This window comes from Jaculus jaculus, chromosome 1, assembly GCF_020740685.1.
Source record: "Jaculus jaculus isolate mJacJac1 chromosome 1, mJacJac1.mat.Y.cur, whole genome shotgun sequence".
NCBI classification, from domain to species: Eukaryota; Metazoa; Chordata; class Mammalia; order Rodentia; family Dipodidae; genus Jaculus; species Jaculus jaculus.
The window spans coordinates 34445830-34465204 of NC_059102.1; the positions used below are offsets into that span (position 1 = coordinate 34445830).

The 19375-nt window shown below is 48.7% G+C and overlaps 1 protein-coding gene across 12 annotated transcripts in view; it reads right to left on the reverse strand.

The window, feature by feature from the left end:
* Pax2 (paired box 2) overlaps positions 1–19375 on the reverse strand; it is a 94959-nt gene that overhangs the window by 45620 nt on the left and 29964 nt on the right. For all 12 annotated transcript variants that reach the window (XM_045139433.1, XM_045139441.1, XM_045139473.1 and 9 more), the window contains 2 exons: positions 7382–7467; positions 5567–5686 (listed from right to left, as the gene is read on the reverse strand). In XM_045139433.1, coding sequence (XP_044995368.1) covers positions 5567–5686; positions 7382–7467 — 206 coding nt within the window. The remainder of the gene's footprint in view (positions 1–5566; positions 5687–7381; positions 7468–19375) is intronic.

The window sequence follows — 19375 nt, forward strand, 5'->3', positions numbered from 1 at the left end:
TCACCATGAGTTAGAGGCAACTCTGAGAATACAGAGTGAATTCCAGGTCAGCCTAGACTAGAGTGAAACCCTACCCCAAAAAGCCAAAAAATAAAAATAAATAAATAATAAAAAATTAAAAATTTACAAAGTAACAAGGAGCTGCACCTAAGTTAGTGAGCCGAGGCCCAAATAACTTTGATTCTAAACATCTTCATTTCCCCATGACATCTATACCTGCTAATCAGACATTTTGCCCAGATGCACAATGCCCCATCTTCCAGAGTAGAGATGACATTCTAGATCCATGATCTTTTTTAAAACAATATTTATTTATTTTTAAGAGAGGAAGAGACAGATAGAGAGAAAGAGAGAATGGGCACACCAGTGCCTTCAGCCACTGCAAACAAACTCCAGATGCATGTGCCCCCTTGTGCATCTGGCTTACGTGGGTCCTGGGGAATTGAACCAGGGTCCTTAGGCTTAGCAGGCAAACGCCTTAACTGCTAAGCCGTTTCCCCAGCCCTAGATCCATGATCTTATAGAAACCTCTCTATAGTCAAGAACTGGCAAGGATTGCTGCCATCTCTATTTTACCCAGAAGCTGATGTAGGTTATGTAACTTCCTAAGATCACACAGCTAGTGCGTGGCTGTACAATTTGAATCCAGAGCTCATATTCTTCCCCAATGAGCTACTCCACCCAGCTAGGCTGGGTGCCTGGCCTGCATGTGAACCTCACCCCTGCACCGTTTTTCCTTTGCAGACTTTTCTTTCCTCTAATCAAAAGTAGGTACTGGGCTGCAGAGATGGCTTAGCAGTTAAGGTGCTTGTCTGTAAAGTCTAAGGAGCCCGCTTTGATTCCCCAGTATTCACATAAGCCAGATGCACAGGGTGACACACATGTCTGGAGTTCATTTGCAGTGGCCAGAGGCCCTCCTGCGGCATTCATTCTTTCTCTATCTGCCTCCCCCTTTCTCTCAAATCAATAAATAAAATAAAATAGTTTTATAGTAGGTGCTAATAACCATCTCTATAGTTTAGGCCCCTCGTTTGCTCTAAGTATAACCTGAGCAGCATGGTTGGGGATTTCTAGGAGGGAAACTACTAAGGAAATAATCTGTGTTATTTTCTAGTCACAGCTTCATCCAGAGCAGAAGAGACATGTGATGGCTATGACAGGACTTGACTATTTGCAGCCATGCAACGTGTCTTGCCCACAAATGCACAACTACACCATCTTGACACCGCTCACTGCACAAGTCATGGCGCGCCTAACTAAAGGAGCGCAGAATCATGGCCTCTTCTTACAGCGCCACACCGAAGGACGCTACCAACACACCCAGGTCACCAGACTCGTCCCAGATAACTTCATTAGGCTCTTAAAGGAATTACATAATTGATCTGGGCTTCAACCCTGTCACAATGGACAGAAATGCTGAAAGCAGTGGGGAGAAAATAAAGGACTTCAGGATTTTTGTTGGTTTTGTTTTGTATCAGTGCTGGGGATGCCATCCGGGACCTTGCGCATGCCAGGCGAGCACCGCACCACGCAGCGACCTCCCTAGCCTGGACTTCAGTTTCTCAGTATGATTACAAGTAGGTTGGTACAACTTTGTCTCCCAGCCACAGGAACCAAGACATGCCCCATTCAAGGACTTCCTGTCTCTTAAATGTCCCTGGGAAGCCAGCTCTAATATCCCCCCATAGCTGTAGCTAGCAAGTAAGTGTTACAGAGAGCACTGCACGGGCATTCTTCCCTCCCTGACTGACTCACAGCCTGCTTTCTGGGTGCCTCATGCCAAAACTTCTTTGTTGTTGCTGTTGTTTTTGAGGCAGGGCCTCCCTCTAGCCCAGGCTGGAATTCACTATGTAGTGTCAGGGTGGCCTCGAACTCACAGTGATCCTCCTCCCTCTGCCTCCTGAGTGCTGGGGTTAAAGGTGTGCGCCACCACGCCATAACTTCTTTAGTTCTCCCTGACCTGTCTGCACTGGACCCCAATGGAGAGTGTTCACACTTCTTGAATAGCACACTTCTCTAAAGAAAGTCTGGGCTTTTCCACATTCCCTCAGGCCTGGGTGAGCTCACAGTCACTGTTGCCTCACCACTCCAACAGGTCCAAGCTGATCTTCCCCTTACAAATGTCCGGATGGACATGATTGCTGCCCATACTAATAATGCCATCCATATTCCTGGGTCCAATGTGGCAATGTTGTGGGTATTAATACTGTGAACACCAGCAACTATTGCTGAAGTTATTTCCACTAACGCCAGCACACCCTGTAGTTCCCTCACTATGCCCATCTCTGTGACATGGTTGGGGTGAAGAATGGGCCACAGTGTGCCCTAAGAATTTTCTGGAGGACTGGGCCCAGCTTGACCTCCAGATGACACTTCTTAGGGAGACGTTGCTATGTCTGAGGCTAAAGAAGGTCCAGTGGAGGGGGACGTACCTGGTCCTCCACTTCCTCTGGGGTCTAGTCCCTCACAGGCATTCCTGGTCCCATGCCAACACCCTGCAGTCCCCTCGAGTCAGTGTTCCTCTTTCCCCCAGTCCTGGACCAAGAGCTGCAGGACACACCTACCTGAGTGTCTGGCGGCCTGGCCTGTGCCTGAGGCTCTTCTTGCCTCTGGCCTGCCAGCTGCTTTGCTACCTTGGCCTGACTGCAGAGTTGGGCTACATCATCTTGACACATAATTATCTCCCCTGTTCTTAATCATCTGAGCTGCTCCCTAATGCAAGCGGGGCTCTGCTGCTTGCAGGCCTCTGGAGCGGGGGAGGGGCGGAGGGCTGCTGGTCTGGCTCTGCTCTCTCCTCGCCTTCCACCTAGGTCCCATGGATCAACAGTGGCATCACAGTTAGGGAGAGATGGCCACCGCCCCAGTTCCGGCCTCCAGGGAAAGGACAGTACCATCTGGCCTGGGATTGGTCAAGAAGGAGAAGGGGTAAGGGCAAGGGAGCCGCCACAACACAGGGCACAGCCCCTCATGCTTCTTGCCACCTGGCTCCGTGGCTAGGCCCAGCAGGTTAAAGTCCCAACTCTCCCTCAACTAAAGATTTCAGCCACTTCCTGCTGCGCTGTCTGCTTCTTGCCACTGTTGTCACATTGCTAGAGGACAGCAGTCCCCAACCCAGTCTGGTTCCTATGCCTTTTGGTTCAGGGGCTATTTCTCCCTTCAGAACAACAACGACAACAAACACTTCCTTACATAGCTAAATCTTGGTGGATCCCTGTGATCCTAACAACCTACTAGGACACGTCTTCCACCATTCCCTTCTTGTCCACTCAGCTCACTCCTGTCCAAGCCACCTGCTTTTATTGCTCACTCCATCAGGTTACAATTGTCCTGAACTTCCTTCTCAGCCATCACCCAGGCCCCTCCTCAACAACCAGCCCTTCCTGGCACTGTGCTCTCTCCTCACCTTCCTGCCCACACCCAGCTTCCAGGGCCTGACAAGACTCCCCAGCATTGTATCTGGTGAACTTTCTGTTCTCTGGGATCAGTGCTTTACATCGTTCACTAGAATGTAAGCTCCCTAAGGACAAGAAGCACACTGTGTTTTGCCTGGGAACTCTCTGTACCAAGCCATTCTTGCAGCTGATGGGCAGAAAGGGTCACTGAGTTGAATCGACTCAAAACAATGAATGCGTGAGAGAGGAGAGCGCTATGTTCTAGGCTCACCTGGCCCAGCCCTGGGTGGCCACAGTCTCTCTCCCCTCGGCCTCCCTTCACGGCCCATCAGAGCCCAGGCAGCAGAGGGCGTCCACAGCCTCAACCTCAACCCAGAAGGGGAGAGGACAGAAGTGCTGTGTGGCCTCCCGGGCCCCCTGGACACCTCACTCTATAAACAAGGCAAGTGGCTAAAGAGAAGCCTTTGGGGCTTGAGGCAGATTCGACCCAGGTCCTCAGGGTGCTAGGAAGCCTGGCCAAAGCCTGTGTGCAAGAAGCCCCAAGGAGAACTGCGCCCTGGGGCCTCTCTCACAGTCCACCCCCCTGCCTATCAGGGGCTGCCGCCAAAACAACCACCATGAAATTTAGTGAGTGGCAAAGGCCGTGGCAGCCAAATCGGTTTGGATATTTTGGAAGAAGGAGAAATAGAGCCAGACAAGCTGTTTTCCTGTGAAACGAGGCCATTAGGGCTTCTGGAAGGAGGCCAGCCCCAGGTCATCACTGTCTTGCCAGACCTAGGCCTTCCTGACACTCTGTCCCTTCTGCTGGAGGCCAGGGCTCTCGTGTTCTTTTCCCTCTGTCTGGGTCTGGAGAAGCCAGACTGCAGCTCAGGAGATGTTAGCTTTGTCCCTCGCTATTCTCCATCCCCTCCCACTTTCCCAACAAACGCTTATTTGCTCAGGATGACCACAGAAATTATTATCCAAGCGTTGGAGAGATGGCTTAGCGGTTAAGGCGCTTGCCTGCAAAGCCATAGAGACCCAGGTTCGATTCCCCAGGACTCACGTAAGCCAGAGGCACAAGGTGGCACACGCATCTGGAGTTCCTTTGCTGTGGCTGGAGGCCCTGGTGTACCCATTCTCTCTCTCTCCCTCCCTTTTTCTCTCTCTCAAATAAATAAAATATTTTAAAAATTATTGTCTAAGTAGGACATTCCTGAGAGAAAAAGAAGACACTATTGAGCAAAGGTGCAGAGGCAAAAGGCATAAATGGGGAGCGACCTGGCTAACAACATATAAGGTCACCCCCGCTATGTTTGCCTTTGGGGGATTCTGTCTGCTTTAGGGGAAGTATCTTTACAATCCTATACCCTGCAAAGGCAGGTGGTTATCCCTTCCTTAGCCGGCCCTGAGAGAACTGGCCCAGGAAGCAGCTCTGAGAACCTGGTATCTGTTCATCTCAATGCTCTGACCTCATGCATCAGCAGAGAACTAGCTGGTCACCATGACACCCCCTAGTGCCACAGGATCTGGAAAATACTTTGTCCCATACTCATTCCCATCAGTCTCTCCCCTCATTTTCTTGCAGCCATATCCTCCTCTCTTCTCATTCCCTTGAACTTATAGCCTAAGAGTTGGATGCACTCTGAGAGCTCAGGGGAAGAAGGGAAGAGCTAGCGGGAGCCAGAGTGGTGTCCACTGCCATGGACAAGAGTACAGAGAGGATCCAAGTCCAGCTGTCCAAATGGAAGCAGTGACCACGTCTTCTAGAGAAAGGGCTCCAGGCTCCCTGCACGTGACATCACCCCCAACCTTCTGAGGGGCTGAGGTCAAGTGAGGCCAAAGTAGACTGGTCTTTTATCCTTGGGTCAGAGACCAACTGTTCCCCAACCTCACAACCCTCCCAAGGTAAATGGCTTATGCCACCCTCCTGGCATCCCACAGGGAGGGCTGCAGTGAGTCCCAACAGAAGGTGAAGCCATCGGGGCTGAGCAGATGGTGAAGCTGGTGGCCGCACCAGCAGCCTCCCTCCCTCCCTCTCTCCGGGAGGCAGCAGGGCAGTGGGGGGTACCTGGGCTTCACCACTAAAACTGATCTCACGGCAGAGCAGCTGCGAGGCCAGCGGAAACCGGAGCTCTGAGGCCCAGGACAAAGCACACGCAAAAGGGGGAGCCGAGCTCTTCCCTCCTCCCTACCTTCATCACGTTTCCTCTTCTCACCATTGGAGCGAGGGATCCCCAGGATCCCATTGATGGAGTAGGATCCCACTGGGTCATTGGAGGCGCTGGAAACGGGAGGGGAGGCTGTGCTGGGAACTGGATGAGAGGAAGGAGGAAACGCCATCAGGACAGCAGTTGTGATCATAGGCCAAAGCCAGAAGGCTGGGGCAGAGGGCGGGAGAGGACAGAAGCGACAAGGAGCTCATGTTCGGGGCACAAACTCAGACTGTTATGACTTCTGCCCAGCCGGTGGTAAGTGGTGACTGATCCACCCAGGCCTTTGCTGCAACCCAGTTTCCCCTGGCCTTCACATACCCTCCCTTCACGTGAGTGGACTGCACACAGAGGAACTACTAAGGCTGGCTTCAGCGGCCTTCCAGGGAGCACAGCTCCAAGGGTGCTTCTTGGAGCAGCTCTTTTAATCCCTGCCCAATCTTTCTCCATAAGCTCTAGCTCATCGTTCCTCCTGGGCAGAATTGTTACCAGCCCTGACTTAGACTGTGATGCTTCCTGAGGTCAGTGTGTGACAATTTGGGAAGCACAAAGGTGGTCTGGATTCACCCCAGGGGTTCCCAGTTGTTGCTGGTCTTGGAATAACTTGAGAAGTTCCTATGTTCCCCTTCATGGGACAGACTGGTGAACTCATTCACTAGGAGGAACCAGTTCAACAGTCCATCCAGTGCAAGCTGTAACCCAGGCCTAGTAGACAAGGTCTTCTGCCAACTCCTGGAGAGTCGGGACTAGCCATTTCCACTTCTTACTATTCAAGAGGGAAAGGGACCAAAGAGAAGCCAGTGTGTTTGAGTGCAGGGATGGGACAGCGATAGCCGGCATTCTAGATAACTTGGACCATGTCTCTAGGAGATGCTGAGGTTGAGGACTAAGTTGGCTTGAAAGAAGCTACAGTGTATATGAGGCAGAGACAAAGAGATTAGGGGAGACAGGCCCAAAGAAAGAAGCCATGAGTAAGAAAAGAGAGAGAGACAGAAGGATGAATCCAGAATCATGCACATGAGGACAGAGAAGGAGAGGGAAGGGAAGAAAGAGGGACTGGAAAGGAGGGAAGAGAAGGGCAAAAGAAAGGCTGCAGATACAGCTCAGTGGCAGAGTGCTTGTCAAGTCTGCGGGCTATAAGTAGATATGCACATCTTCCAATACCCGGGGGACATTGAGGAAGAAGAGGAGAAAGAATGTGAGAGCCAAAGGATGGGGAGGAGTGCTGTGGAACTGTATTTTCTGGACATGAAGTGGCCATTTCATTCATGACCTCACAGTAACTGTCGTCATCTGTATAAGATCTGAACAATGTTGGGCTCATCAACATTCCTTCGTAGATGGTAGAAAAGGGCAAGAAAAGTTATCAAAGTAGAATAGGTACCAACTGGTGAGAAGAAAGGGTCAGTGGAAGGGAGAAGGAAGGGGTAGGGGAAATAACAGGAGGGGGGTTATGATCAAAATACTTTATATATGTAAATGAAAAGTATCAGTAAAAAGAAAGAGGAACACAAAGTTAGAATCAGATAAAAACAAAAGGTGATGGAACAGAAGGAGAAATGCTCGATGAAAAATGAGAGGTAGTGAGAGAGGGGAGGAAAGAGAGAACAGAGGACGGACAAAGGTAGCTGGAGGACAGGTAAGGAACTCCCACACTTCTAGCTCAGCGAAAGCAGACAACATTGGGGAACATCACAAGACCTGGACCTCACTGAACTTGGCAATCTCCAGAGTGACCTGAGCTTCCTGGCTCTCCTTAAGCCAGGCTGGTTTCCCCCTTACCCTGAGCCCTCTTACCGATGGTGTGGCCAGGGGCAGTCACTCCCGTCCCTGCCCCATCCGGCGTTGGGTGGAAAGGCTGCTGTACTTTGGTCCGAATGATCCTGCAACAGCATCAAATAGCATCATACATCACACTGTGCTGGACTGTGCCTGCCCTGCCCTGCCCTGCAGAGGAGCCCTCCTGGATGCCTCATCTCCATCCTCACCCATCCCCTCTGTGCTCCTGTCCTCACCACTGCCGCAAAGCAAGAGGCTTCCCTCCTGCCAGCTCTGTGATCCAACCTAGAGCAGCTCTGGGTGGAGGTCGTCTGCATTCTGGCTTGCACCATCTGAACTTAAGCTTGCTTGAGTTTGGGTAGCAAGGATCAGGCCCAAATCAAGTGGGCTACAGCATCTTTTCTCTTTCTCAGGGGTGGGGACTGCACTGGTGGCTGGTGGTCCAACCTTCCTTCCTTATCCACATACATGCAGCTTCTGGACCAAGACCCCTCAGGCATGGAGGTAATTTTGGAGCTATCTATATCATAATCCTGTGCAGTCAGGGGATGGAGGAGAGGATGCTTCAGCATGTCCTGAGCTAAGGAAAGAAGGCAGGAAAAGGCTGGGCCACAAATTATCCTTTGGTCCCTGGATTTCACAACAGCACATGGGCCCCTTTGCCAGATGTCAGGTCCTACATACCTCTTCCTCATGGGGATGGTAGGCTTGATGCCTCCTTTTCATTTCTGATGGTCTTACTTGGATCATGGCTTCTTTTTTTGGCAGGGGGTGTCATAGCTTCTTTAATAAACTGTTTGAGAAGCTGTGCCCTCCTGGTGTATCTCAGGAGGTACAGGAGCAAACTAAACCCTCCCAGGAGGCATGTGCCCACCTGCCAGTGATCCAGAAAACACAGGGCTTAAGGATGCAAGATGCCAAGCCTGGGTACTGAACCCACTGGTACAGTAAGGGGTCTTGGAAAGCAACTTTTCCAAAATCAGTGCCTCTCCCCACAGAAAGTCAAGCTCATCTACACCAGCCAGGTGAGCTGAAAACCAGGAGCCACTGTTTTAACTGACTATAACTGAGTGAGCTCTTGCAGGCCACAGGAATGAGGGCCCTGCCTTACAGTGTTGGAAAGTTGAGAGTGGGCTGGAGAGATGGCTTAGTGGTTAAGGTGCTTGCCTGCAAAGCCGAAAGACCCATGTTCAACTCTCCAGATCCCACATTAGCCAGACCCACAAAAGGTGAGGCAAACGCAAGGTCACACATGTCCACTAGGTGGTGCAAGTGCCTGGAGTACTAGTGCAGTGGCTGAGGCCCTGGCACACCAATTCTCTCTCTCTCTCCCTGTCTAAAAATTAAAATTAAAAAAAAGTTGGGAGGGAAGGGATTTATATTTAAAGGATACCAGGTAACCCAAGGAGACAAGGAAGTCGATGATAGAGGAAGAACCACCCCTTAGAGGTGGGAAGCAGGGAAAGAAGTGACTGAGGGTGGAGCTTGATGCAGATCTTTAAAACAAGGCGGGTTCTGTGCAGGGACACAGAAGGTAACAGACCGGGCATAGAAATGCCTACCAGGGCCAGGTTCTGGCCACACCTCTGCCATTAAGAGGCCATATAGGGCTGGAGAGATTGCATAGTGGTTAAGATGCTTGCCTGCAAAGCCTAAGAACCCAGGTTCTATCCCAAAGCCAGATGCACGAAGTGGCACATGCATCTGGAGTTCGTTTGCAGAGGCTGCAGGCCCTGGTATGCCCATTATCTCTCTCTGCGTCTCTCATTCCTTGCAAATAAATAAATAAATTTGCAATCTTAAATAAAAGAGGTCACATAGTCCCAATATCATCATCCAGCTTCTATATATGCCTCAGTTTCTCCAGCTATAAAGGGGTTATAGGACCATAGCACCTCTCAGGCTTCTCCCCAGGGAAAAAAAAAATGACATGATCATAAGGGGAACAAGCAAATGGAGGGGACAGCACTCATTATACACAGGTGCTGGAGGAGCACGACAGCAGTGTGGAGGCCCGGGAGCCTGGGCTTGAGGCTGTGGTTGAGGCCTAGACCTGCAGCCAGGAGCAGGGGAGGTATGCACAGGAGGGCAAAAGAAGACGACTAAAAACCTGCAATTGATGGCCAAACAGCTATTTTCCACTTATTAAACTATCATATGATCATATAATCTACACGACTTGCGTGTACTCCTGTTAGTTTTCAGAACGACCTCTGAAGTAGATGCTATTATCTTTACTTTGCAGATTGAAGACCTAAGCTGACAGGGGTTATGCCGCTTCCTTAAGATCACTCTCTCTCTTTTTTTTTTTTTCCAAGGTAGGGTTCACTCTAGTCCAGGCTGACCTGGAATTCATTCAATAGTCTCGGGGTGGCCTAGAACTCACATTGATCCTCCTACCTCTGCCTCCCGAGTGCTTGGATTAAAGGCATGCACTATCATGCCTAGCTTTAAAAAAAATTATTATTTGAGAGACAGAGAGAGATAGAGAGAGAATGGGCACACCAGGGGCTTTACCCACTGCAAATGAACTCCAGACATGTGTGCCACCTTGTGCATCTGGCTTATGTGGGTCCTGGAGAATTGAACCTCAGTCTTTAGGCTTTGCAGGCAAGTGCCTTATCTGCTGAGCCATCTCTCAAGTCCTTGCAGCTTCCTTAAGTTCACACTGTCACTTGGGTCAGAATTAAAAATCAGTCTCCAAAACCTGTGCTTTTTGCTAATTTGACATCCTTCCCCAGTATGTAAAAACTACGGCTTAGAGGGTCTCGAGCCATGAGAACTGATCAAATTAGAGCAGATATGGTCAAACTGATTAATACTCAAAAGGCAATACTGAGGCATGAGGTGGTAATGAGTTGGTCTCAGAAAAGAAAGGTAAGACTCTTCAGTGGAGGAATGGCCAGGATTGAGCATCTAAGTGGGGTCAGTCATGGCTAGCGAACATTCTGTGTTACTGGCAGCTTGGCAGCATGTGTCATTGTGGAGAATAGGGCTGTAGGGAGGTGACTTGGCTCAGGAGGAAAGTGTGATGTTGGTTTCCTACCTGCAGCATATGAGGTCTGAGCTGTCCCAGCAGGAAGAGAGTTAAGAGACTACGAGGAAAGGATCATGGAGGGGGACAGGAGGCCTCAGGAGCAGACACAGGTATAAGTGGTGCTGAGCAGGGTCTTTCTTAACTGATGGAGAAGAATGTTTTAAGGACATAATTTGCAGTGCCATCATGACATTAGAGAGTGAGGGTGACTGGGAATAAGAAGAGGCACACACTTGGGGATCTGGGTGGCCATTGGTGACCTTGGGGAGAAGCGTCTGAGCTAGTGGCTGGAGCAGGAGCCAGTAGAAGAAGGGCGGGAATTGGCAGGGAAGAGGAAGGCACTAAAATATGAGGGCAGTGTGGAAGTCAGAGGATGGCCCTAGTCACAGAGTACAGGAAGGGCAAATCAGGGTAGGAAAGATCTGGATATCTTGTGGGCTCAGGTAGGAGAATCAGTGAAAAGGGCGAGATTAAAGTTGCCAGGGAGGACAGAACAGAGCAGAGTAAGTGGGAAGTTAGCCACATGCTGTAAATGTTTCAGAAAAGACCTTTTTTTTTGGCCTTGAGCTCTCAGCGATCAGAAGGTAAGGCCATCTCGGAAGAGCTGGGAGATAGCTGGGGCCTGATCGCTGTGAGCAAGAATACACAGTACTTGGGAGCAGGGTTGGCTCACCTATAAGACAAGTCAAGAAAGGGGCGGAGCAGTTCAAAGTGGCTGCTCCTGACTGGTTGCAGCACCAGCTTCCAGGGACTCGTGGGCCTGAGATGGCTGAAAGGCTGATGGGCTCTGGACCAAAGAACTCCAGGGCCAGGGCTGAGGGAGACAGATAACTGGGCAGCCTGGTGGAGTTTCTGTCTTTGTTACCCAGAGCCTCTGACCCCTAGGGCAATGGTACAGATTTAGCTGAGGCAGCAAGTGATAGAAAATCACTACACCCTGACAGCAGCTTGGTGGTGCATGGGAGAGGAGCCGGGCAGGGGTCCTGCTATGAGTTACTAATGCTCCTAGTGTCCGTCCACGACCCCAGGCAGCGGGCAGGAAATTGAAGAACTCAGGCTGTGGAAACCTGACAGCCACCCAGAGCCCTCCTGCCTCCTGTACACACCCAACAACTACAGAGAATACTCCTGGGGTTAAGCATGAAGCAGAGCGTCTCGGGATGACTGCCTGAGGATGGCTCCCTTACCCCCAAGGCTTTTTCATTCTTTGCCTCACAAGTCAGCCAGACATCCATGCTCAGTTGGCACGTCTCTACATGAAAGCTAGGGGGTGTCATTTTCCATTTTCATGAGAGACAGGCTGCTGCTCCCCATTTTCCACCTGAGCAGGCTTTCCTACACAGGGTGCTCTCTCCTCTCCCACTTTCGATGAGAGCTCGCCCTTCCCAGGGTGAATCTAGCCTCCCCCTTCCAGGCTCTTTTAGTTTCTCATACTCACAGGGGTAGACTGTAAGTATAGCTAGGGCTTTTGTTTTGTTTTAGTTGAGGAAGGGTTTCACTATGTAGCTCAGACATGCCTTGAACGCATGATTTTCTTCTCTTCTGAGGGCTGGCATTACAGATGTATGCCACCATACCTGGTCTAGTGAAGGAAATGTAGTTGCGGACTCCAGGCTCAGTCTGCCTGCGTCAGAATCCCAGCTCTACTTTGCACTAGCTTGGCAGTTTCTCATTCCCTTATCTGTAAAGGAAGGTAATACTCCCATGCACTTCCTAGGACTGGGGTGGGGATTAGGTAGGATAATTCATGTAAAGTGATTAGTACGATAGTTGGCTCCATCAGTGCTAGCAATAATAATAATGCTCACTTGTATTATTATCCCTGTGGGTGACCCCTATGCCCAGCTGCTTTCAATTTAGGGGCTGCGCCGGGTGCAGGCAGGAGGCCTCTCTACCCAGGATGTTCTAGCTTAGGCAATACAGGTACAACCAAGACCCTGGGAAGAGTACAGAGAAGACCTGCAGCAGGGGCCACGGGCAGATTCCCAACGAGGCTATAAATCAGATCGGCTCTAGGAAGACAGGTGGGATAGGACAGAGCTCTGCTGGGGACTTCGAGAAAGGACCAAGAGAAGACCCAAGAAGTCGCCATCGTGGTGGGAGGACTTTAGAGCAAAGGATGACAGGGCAGACTGTGAGGTTACTTCCTCTTTGGCTAACGTCTTAAGTGGCCCCTACTTTCCATTACCTCGGAGATCCAAACAATCTCTGTGAGAATGGAGGCCTGAGTGAGTCTCCCAGAAGGTCTGGTAAACTGGTGAAGAGAGGGGCTCTCAACCTCCCAAGACAGTCCTGGGGTCTCAGACTTCTACCCTTCCCCTTCCTCCTCCTTCTCCCATCACTTTAGTTTTCTTCTGTGTCTCTTTTGCCCTGTCTTCCTCTCGCCCTCTTTTTGTCCATCTGTCCATCTCCTTGCACCCTGAAGTCCCACGGTGGCTTTGTGAGCTTATTGATTCCTGGGAGCTGGGGGAAAGTGGGAGGCAGGGCTGGGGTGCAGGCTCAAGGATGGAAATAGAAGGCTATAAATTATTTGTGACAGGAAAGCAATAGTGGCAGTGCTGAGCACAAGTCCTGTGTCACTATTAGATTCCTTTTAGCCTGATGACACTGTAAAAAAGGTTAAGTGTCTGCTGGAATCATACACCTGGGGGGCCGGGGCAGCCTGGGAGCAGAACAAGCCACCAAGAGGAGGTATATCAATTCTCCAGGCCAATAATATTCCTCTCATTGATCGCCACGCAAAGTTCAAAAATCTCATTACAGCCAGGCAGACCGGGAACTTTTTACAAATCAATAGAATGATATAATGTATGTATACTTAGTACAAATGTATCTATTCATCTATCCATCCATCCACAGTCTGCCTCAGGGTTTCCAAGTTAACCTACCCACCATGCTATGGTACGTTATATATGATGCTATATTGCATTGTGTTATATGATAATAAATGGTGTGCAAAAATTCTCCCTCAGGTAGAGACAAGAAGAGGTCTTATTAGCATTGAGGTGACCTCATGCAGCTCCCCTTGGAGACAATAAGGTGGCAGTATTTCCAGGACGGTGCCACTTAGGGTTTCTAGGAGTGGCTTCAGCTGAGGCTGAAGTAGTAAAATCCACTAGCTACAGAGTATGGCCTGTGTGCTAGACAACATCCTAAGTATTCATACAAGCTGTTTGCATCATTCTCACAGGAACCTATTTTGTAGATGGTGCATGTTATAACTTGTTCAAGGTCATCCACTGTATAAAAGACAAATCTGGGATTTGAATTGCAGGACATTAACTCCAGTACCTATAGCCTCAACAATCAAGTTCTACTGTTTACAGAGAGACAGAGAGAGAGACCTTCAAAGACCCAGAATTCAAACTCTCATGTCCAGTAGGATGCTCTGAGAAATGAAGGATAGGGGCTCCCTTGGACCTCAGCCATCCTCACAGGAACATGGGAATAATAACATTTGCTGGAACCAGATGCTGATAATATATGTACACGGGATCTCCAGGCGTGTCTCTGTGGAATCCTGCTCACTACCTGGAACACAATGACCTCCCACCTTTGGAATCACTTCCTCAAGGACGCAGCAAGCTGGTCCCCAAACTTGGTCACTGGTTTGCTCGAAGAGCCTTAGGAATAAGATGTAAAGTCTCTACGAAAGTGTGCTCTATACACGTATAAACCATCGTATTATATTGCTCTGCAGCAAACTGCCACTGCACAGTCTGAAACTCATTCTGAATTCCTTGCATGGGGGAAGTCATTCCTGATCTGGTAAACAAAAGGTATTCAAGGGGAGAGAATATCTCAGACTAGCTGCTCCCTTGGCCACTGAGCCAGACAAGTGGTAAGTGGGTGGGGCTTCTGTCAGTGACTTCAAGCTGCCTAGCTATTGTAAGATCATTCTAGAGAACAAAACTACACTTGCTTCAGCAAAGGATATTCCACCCAGTGAATGCAGGTAATTGCTCAACTCAAGTCTCTGTCAGGCATGTCTCCCTGGCTGGGCCCTGGGGCGATTCAGCAACACAAGCAGCTGCAGAGTTTTCCTAGCAGGTCCTGGAGTGCGTCAGTTCCTCTCCTGACAGCCGTGCCCATTCCGAGAACTCTAAGGGCCTGACTCTACCTTCCACCCATCCTAGGAGCAGGACATTTACTTTCTTCTCCACATAGGAACCTTAGGAAACAGCCATCACTCTGCACATGGCCTTCTTCACTGTCTGCCCCATGGGTTCCAATCACATTCTTCTCCTAAGCTCAGGCTGTGCAGTTTGTGTGGTTTAGGGGTGTTGCCCAGGGTCACCCTTGGGCTACACAGGTTTCAGTTTGAACAATAAGAATGCCAGCGAGAAGGAAGGGCCAGGCCATTGTTCAGAACTGGGAGCAGGCCCTTCCTTTCTGACTAGAGCTAGAACACATTGGTTTCAGGTTATGAGTTTAACTTCTGAGGCATCTCCTCAGCCCAGAAGGGGATACACACACACACACACTCACACTCACACACACACATACACGGGAGACAAGGTCTCATATAACTCAGGGTGACCTTATAGTCCTAATCCCCCTGCTTCCACCTCCCTGGTGCTGGGATTACAGGCATACGCCACTATGCACAGCTAAAAGTCATAATTAAACTCCAATACATGAGAACATCCAACCAGAGAGTTTACAGAAGGATGTCTTCAAACAACTGCCTTGAGCTACCAGGGTATTAGAATTAGAATCCCCTAAGGTATATACTAAAATGCAATTCCCTGGGGCCCTCCTTGATCTTCCTAAGAGGTAGAATTTCTGAACTCCACTTTTTGAGAAGACAGACTTAAGCCAGGATGTAAGGAAACTCTTGCGAGAGTTGGGAACAAGTCTCAGGGCATGAAGAGAGCTCCTTACTGGTCCCTCATCTTTCCACGTTTCTCACCATCTGTTCATCTTAACTCTGACCAATGTGGGCACCCAAACTGAGGATGCTCTCATTTCCTCTGTGGAAACTGAGCTTCAGGTTAAAAGTAAAAATCATTTCAAAAGAGTTTTTGTACATTCCAGAATGAGTGGTTTCCTAGATACCATGCCTATTTCCTGTATCAACTTAGGCTTTGAAGACTGGCATTGAAGGCGATAATCCTTCTGCCACGTGTCCCTGAGAGCCCAGGCCAGACACAATTTACCAGGCTAGATGGGCCATGGGGCTGGCCCAAGGGGGCAATCGTGATGGTTTATATGATGAATGATAAGCATATGGATTGATTTAACTTCAAGATATGCATAGGTTTAAAAATTAAGGGGCAATGTGTTTAACTAACCATTTGGAAACCAGTCTGCAGTGTGTGCCAAGCCCAGAGCGTGACCAGACTAGCTCCTCTTGCCACAGGCCCTGCCCTCATCTGTCAGGGCTTCTGGCTAGAGTTGGGGTCTACCAGCTGTTCACCCTACAGTACTGCTTGGGTGACTCTGGTGCCTTGGGCATTGTCCATTATAATAGTGAATAGGTGCTGCTTATAGATTAATTTTCTTTAAAAAAAATTTTTTAGTTATTTTCAAGGAGAGAGAGAAGAAAGAGAGAGAGAACATGAGTTCGCCATGGCCTCTTGCCACTGCAAATGAACTCCAGGTGCATGTTGGACTTTGTGCATCTGACTTTATGTAGGTACTGGAAATCAAACCAGTGCAGGAAGGCTTTGCAAGCAAGTGCCTCTAACCACTGAGATATCTCTCCAGCCCTCTTCCTTTCTCTCTTTCTCTTCTTTCTTTCTCTCTTCTGCTTTTAGGTAGGGTCTCACTCTACCCCAGGCTAGAGCCCTGGCTGGCCTTGAATTTACAAAGGTCTCCCCAGTGCTGGGATTAAAGGTGTGAGCCACTATACCTGGCCAAGTTCCCTCTTGGACCCAGGTTCCCACTCTGTACCTGTCCAACCTTTGCTTCTCCACAGGCATGGCCACCTTCCTCTCGCAAGCACAAGAATCCTGCAGAGATTAGGGCCTGCACGTGACTGCCTGGCCTTCCTGTCTCCAGTCCTTGCCACCTCAGCTACTCAATCAAGGTTCAAAAACAATCCATCAGCCTGTGGATGTCTCCTCCTGGGAGAAAGGGATGTGGCTAAACACCACGTTTGCTTCCTGTTGTGGATGGGATAAACTCAGAATTCCTCAGCCTGGCTTTCAACATCTTCCCCACCCATTTCCAATTGATCTCTCTCTTTCTCTCTCTCTCTCTCACTGTTCCCCTCTTTCCCTCAGGGCCTAGCACAGTGCTGAATCCTTTCTTTTCTTACTGAGTCCTCCCAGGGATTTCAAGCTCTACAAAGGCAGATGTCATGCCTATTTTTCTTGCCATATAGCAACAAACAAGGCCTGGCATCACATAACAACTTAATAAGTATTTGTTGAATGACAAATGGGCATTATTATTAACAACAGAAGCTTAAGTGATACTGTGGGCTGATGGGTGCTTTCTGTGTACCAGGCATTGTGCTGTGTACTTTACATGGAGTTTTAAATTTGATTCTCACAAGTACACATGAAGATTATTCTTGTTATACAGTATGGAGACTCGGGGCTCCAAAGGTTAAGTAACTTGCTTAGGGTAACACAACTGTTCACTAACAGAGCCAAAATTTAAAGCTGAATGTCTCATTCCAGAATACATGCTGCTAACCAATAGATAGGGTAAGTTAGTCCTGTGAAGAAGAGATGGTAGAATCTTGAAAGGCTAAACCTCAGTAAGTGAACAGCCACAAATAATCACTGTATAAGCAATAACTATCATTTATTTTACATTCACTACGTAGCAGGCATTGTAACAGATGTGTTTTCTCCTTCAAGTCCCAACCTCAACTCAATCAAATAGGTGTGTTTCCTATTCTATTTAAGAGCCAACAGAGAGGCTAAACAACAAGCCCAAGGTCACATACTTAACAGCACTGGACTTCGGCTCCCAAGCCTGTGACTCCTACAGCTGAGGGCTGAGTAATATAGTCTCCTCTGGAAGTTTCTCAATTGATATTCCTTTGAGTTTCTTACCCATGTAAACATGAATAATTTTCTTAAGTCTTTTCACATCCATGATTTGGACAACTGAGCAAATAGCCCCGTGGGCAGCTGGCAGATAAGGCGTGTGGTCAGGACTCTGAGCAGGTTTTCCCTTTCCGTGCATGTGCCATAGTTTACTTGATAAGCATCGTGCCCGTGTTACAAACCAACTATAATTGGCGAACCATGTACACAATCTTGGGATGATTCCACATATAGATGTTTCTCAGCTTCTAGAAACTACTTCTATGATGAGTGTATCTTTATATTCATATTTGTTCTAATATGTTGAGCCAGAATTTATAACGGTGAAGACATTTACCAAAACCTACTTCGTGTATATCCATCTGCCAGGTTATGCCAATTTCTGTTAACTACGTACGCCACAGTGAGACCCATCACCTTTCCCTCCTCAGGGCATTTGAGATTCTCACATCACAACCGTGTCTGTATATTTGTCCACAGAGCAGTACTGATGTGCATAAATGTGCAGTTGTATACCTATGTATCTCTCTGTCTATGGCCAGGATGGGATGGGGGTAGAGGAGGTGGAAATGAGAGAATTATTAAATGCCAAGTAGATGTGCAATAAATTCCATTGATTTTATAAACTCCAACTTGTCTTCAGTCTCCTTCCATTCTTTATCCTGGGGGCATTGCAACAAAAACCTATTTTAAATACCTTGGCTTTCCCTCCTTCCCCTCCCCAAAAAAGTGTCAATATTTTATTTGGATTTTTAACTTCGCTCCATAACAGTTGTTTGACCTCCTGACTCGTGCAAGTCACATAAATTCTGGGACTTTATTCAGGAGCCATGTTCCTGCTATTGAATAAGCAATTTGGGAGGGTGAATTAATGACTTGTGCTGTTGCTGGAAAGTCCCTGAAGAAATATTAAAATTGCTTGCAGACTGAATCGATACTCAGTGAACACCCAGCAAGAGGGCTTCAGCTCTGAACGGCCACAGAGGCAGGAGACGGAGGGGGATTCCTGCACCCAGCTTAGCGAGCTCCCCCACAACCCCCACATTTCTCTCCATCCCTGGAGCCCTGTCATTTTCAGTAACAGCAAGGTCTTATTAAACCCCAACCAGGATGGAGCTGATTTGTCCTGTCTCAGCAAGCAGGCTCAGGGGACAGTTTACTCTCTACTAGCCACCAGAGCCTGGAGGCATTATCAGAGGTGATGGTCTAGATACATCCACCTGCTGGAGACAGGGGACAGTGCTGCAGCTTCCCTGCAGCTGGGCTGAGCTTGGGGACACTGCAGCTATGATCTCTTTCTGCGAGGTGTGCAGAAGCTTGGGTGTTTGCAATGCCTACTGCTTCTGTATACGTCTGACCAATGTGTACCACTTACTACAGGGACTGCCTGATGTTAGCCTTTGCGTATGAGTGGCCTGTGGGATGGAGAGTTTGAATTGTGTAGTGGGTTATGATGGGTGGCATTGTGTTGATACATTCCAGCAGCTAGCTACAGCCTGTGACTTGTTTTGTGGTATTGTGTGGAGGTGACGGCACTTTGTGTAACACTGACTTGGAGGAATTTGAGTATTGTTTGGTGGCAGTGTCTGTGTTTCTACTTTGAATTATTGTGTTCATTGATCATATCTGCATCCCTTTATTCGTAATGTATGTCTCAGAGATTAGGTTAATGGGTGTCTCCTTGGTGATGTGGGTTGAGTAATGATGTTGGATCTGGGTGGTAGTTGGGTGATTCGGTAATTGCTTTAATAGCTTTCTTTATGTGGCTGTGGGTGAAAGGGCCAATCCTTTGGCTTTCTCTTTTCTTTCCTCTTTTTTTTTTTTTTTTTTTTTTGAGGCAGGATCTCACACTAGCTCAGGCTGACCTGGAATTCACTATGTAGTCTCAGGGTAGCCTCGAACTCATGATGATCTTCCTACCTCTGCCTCCCGAGTGCTGGGATTAAAGGCATGCATCACCACGCCCGGCTT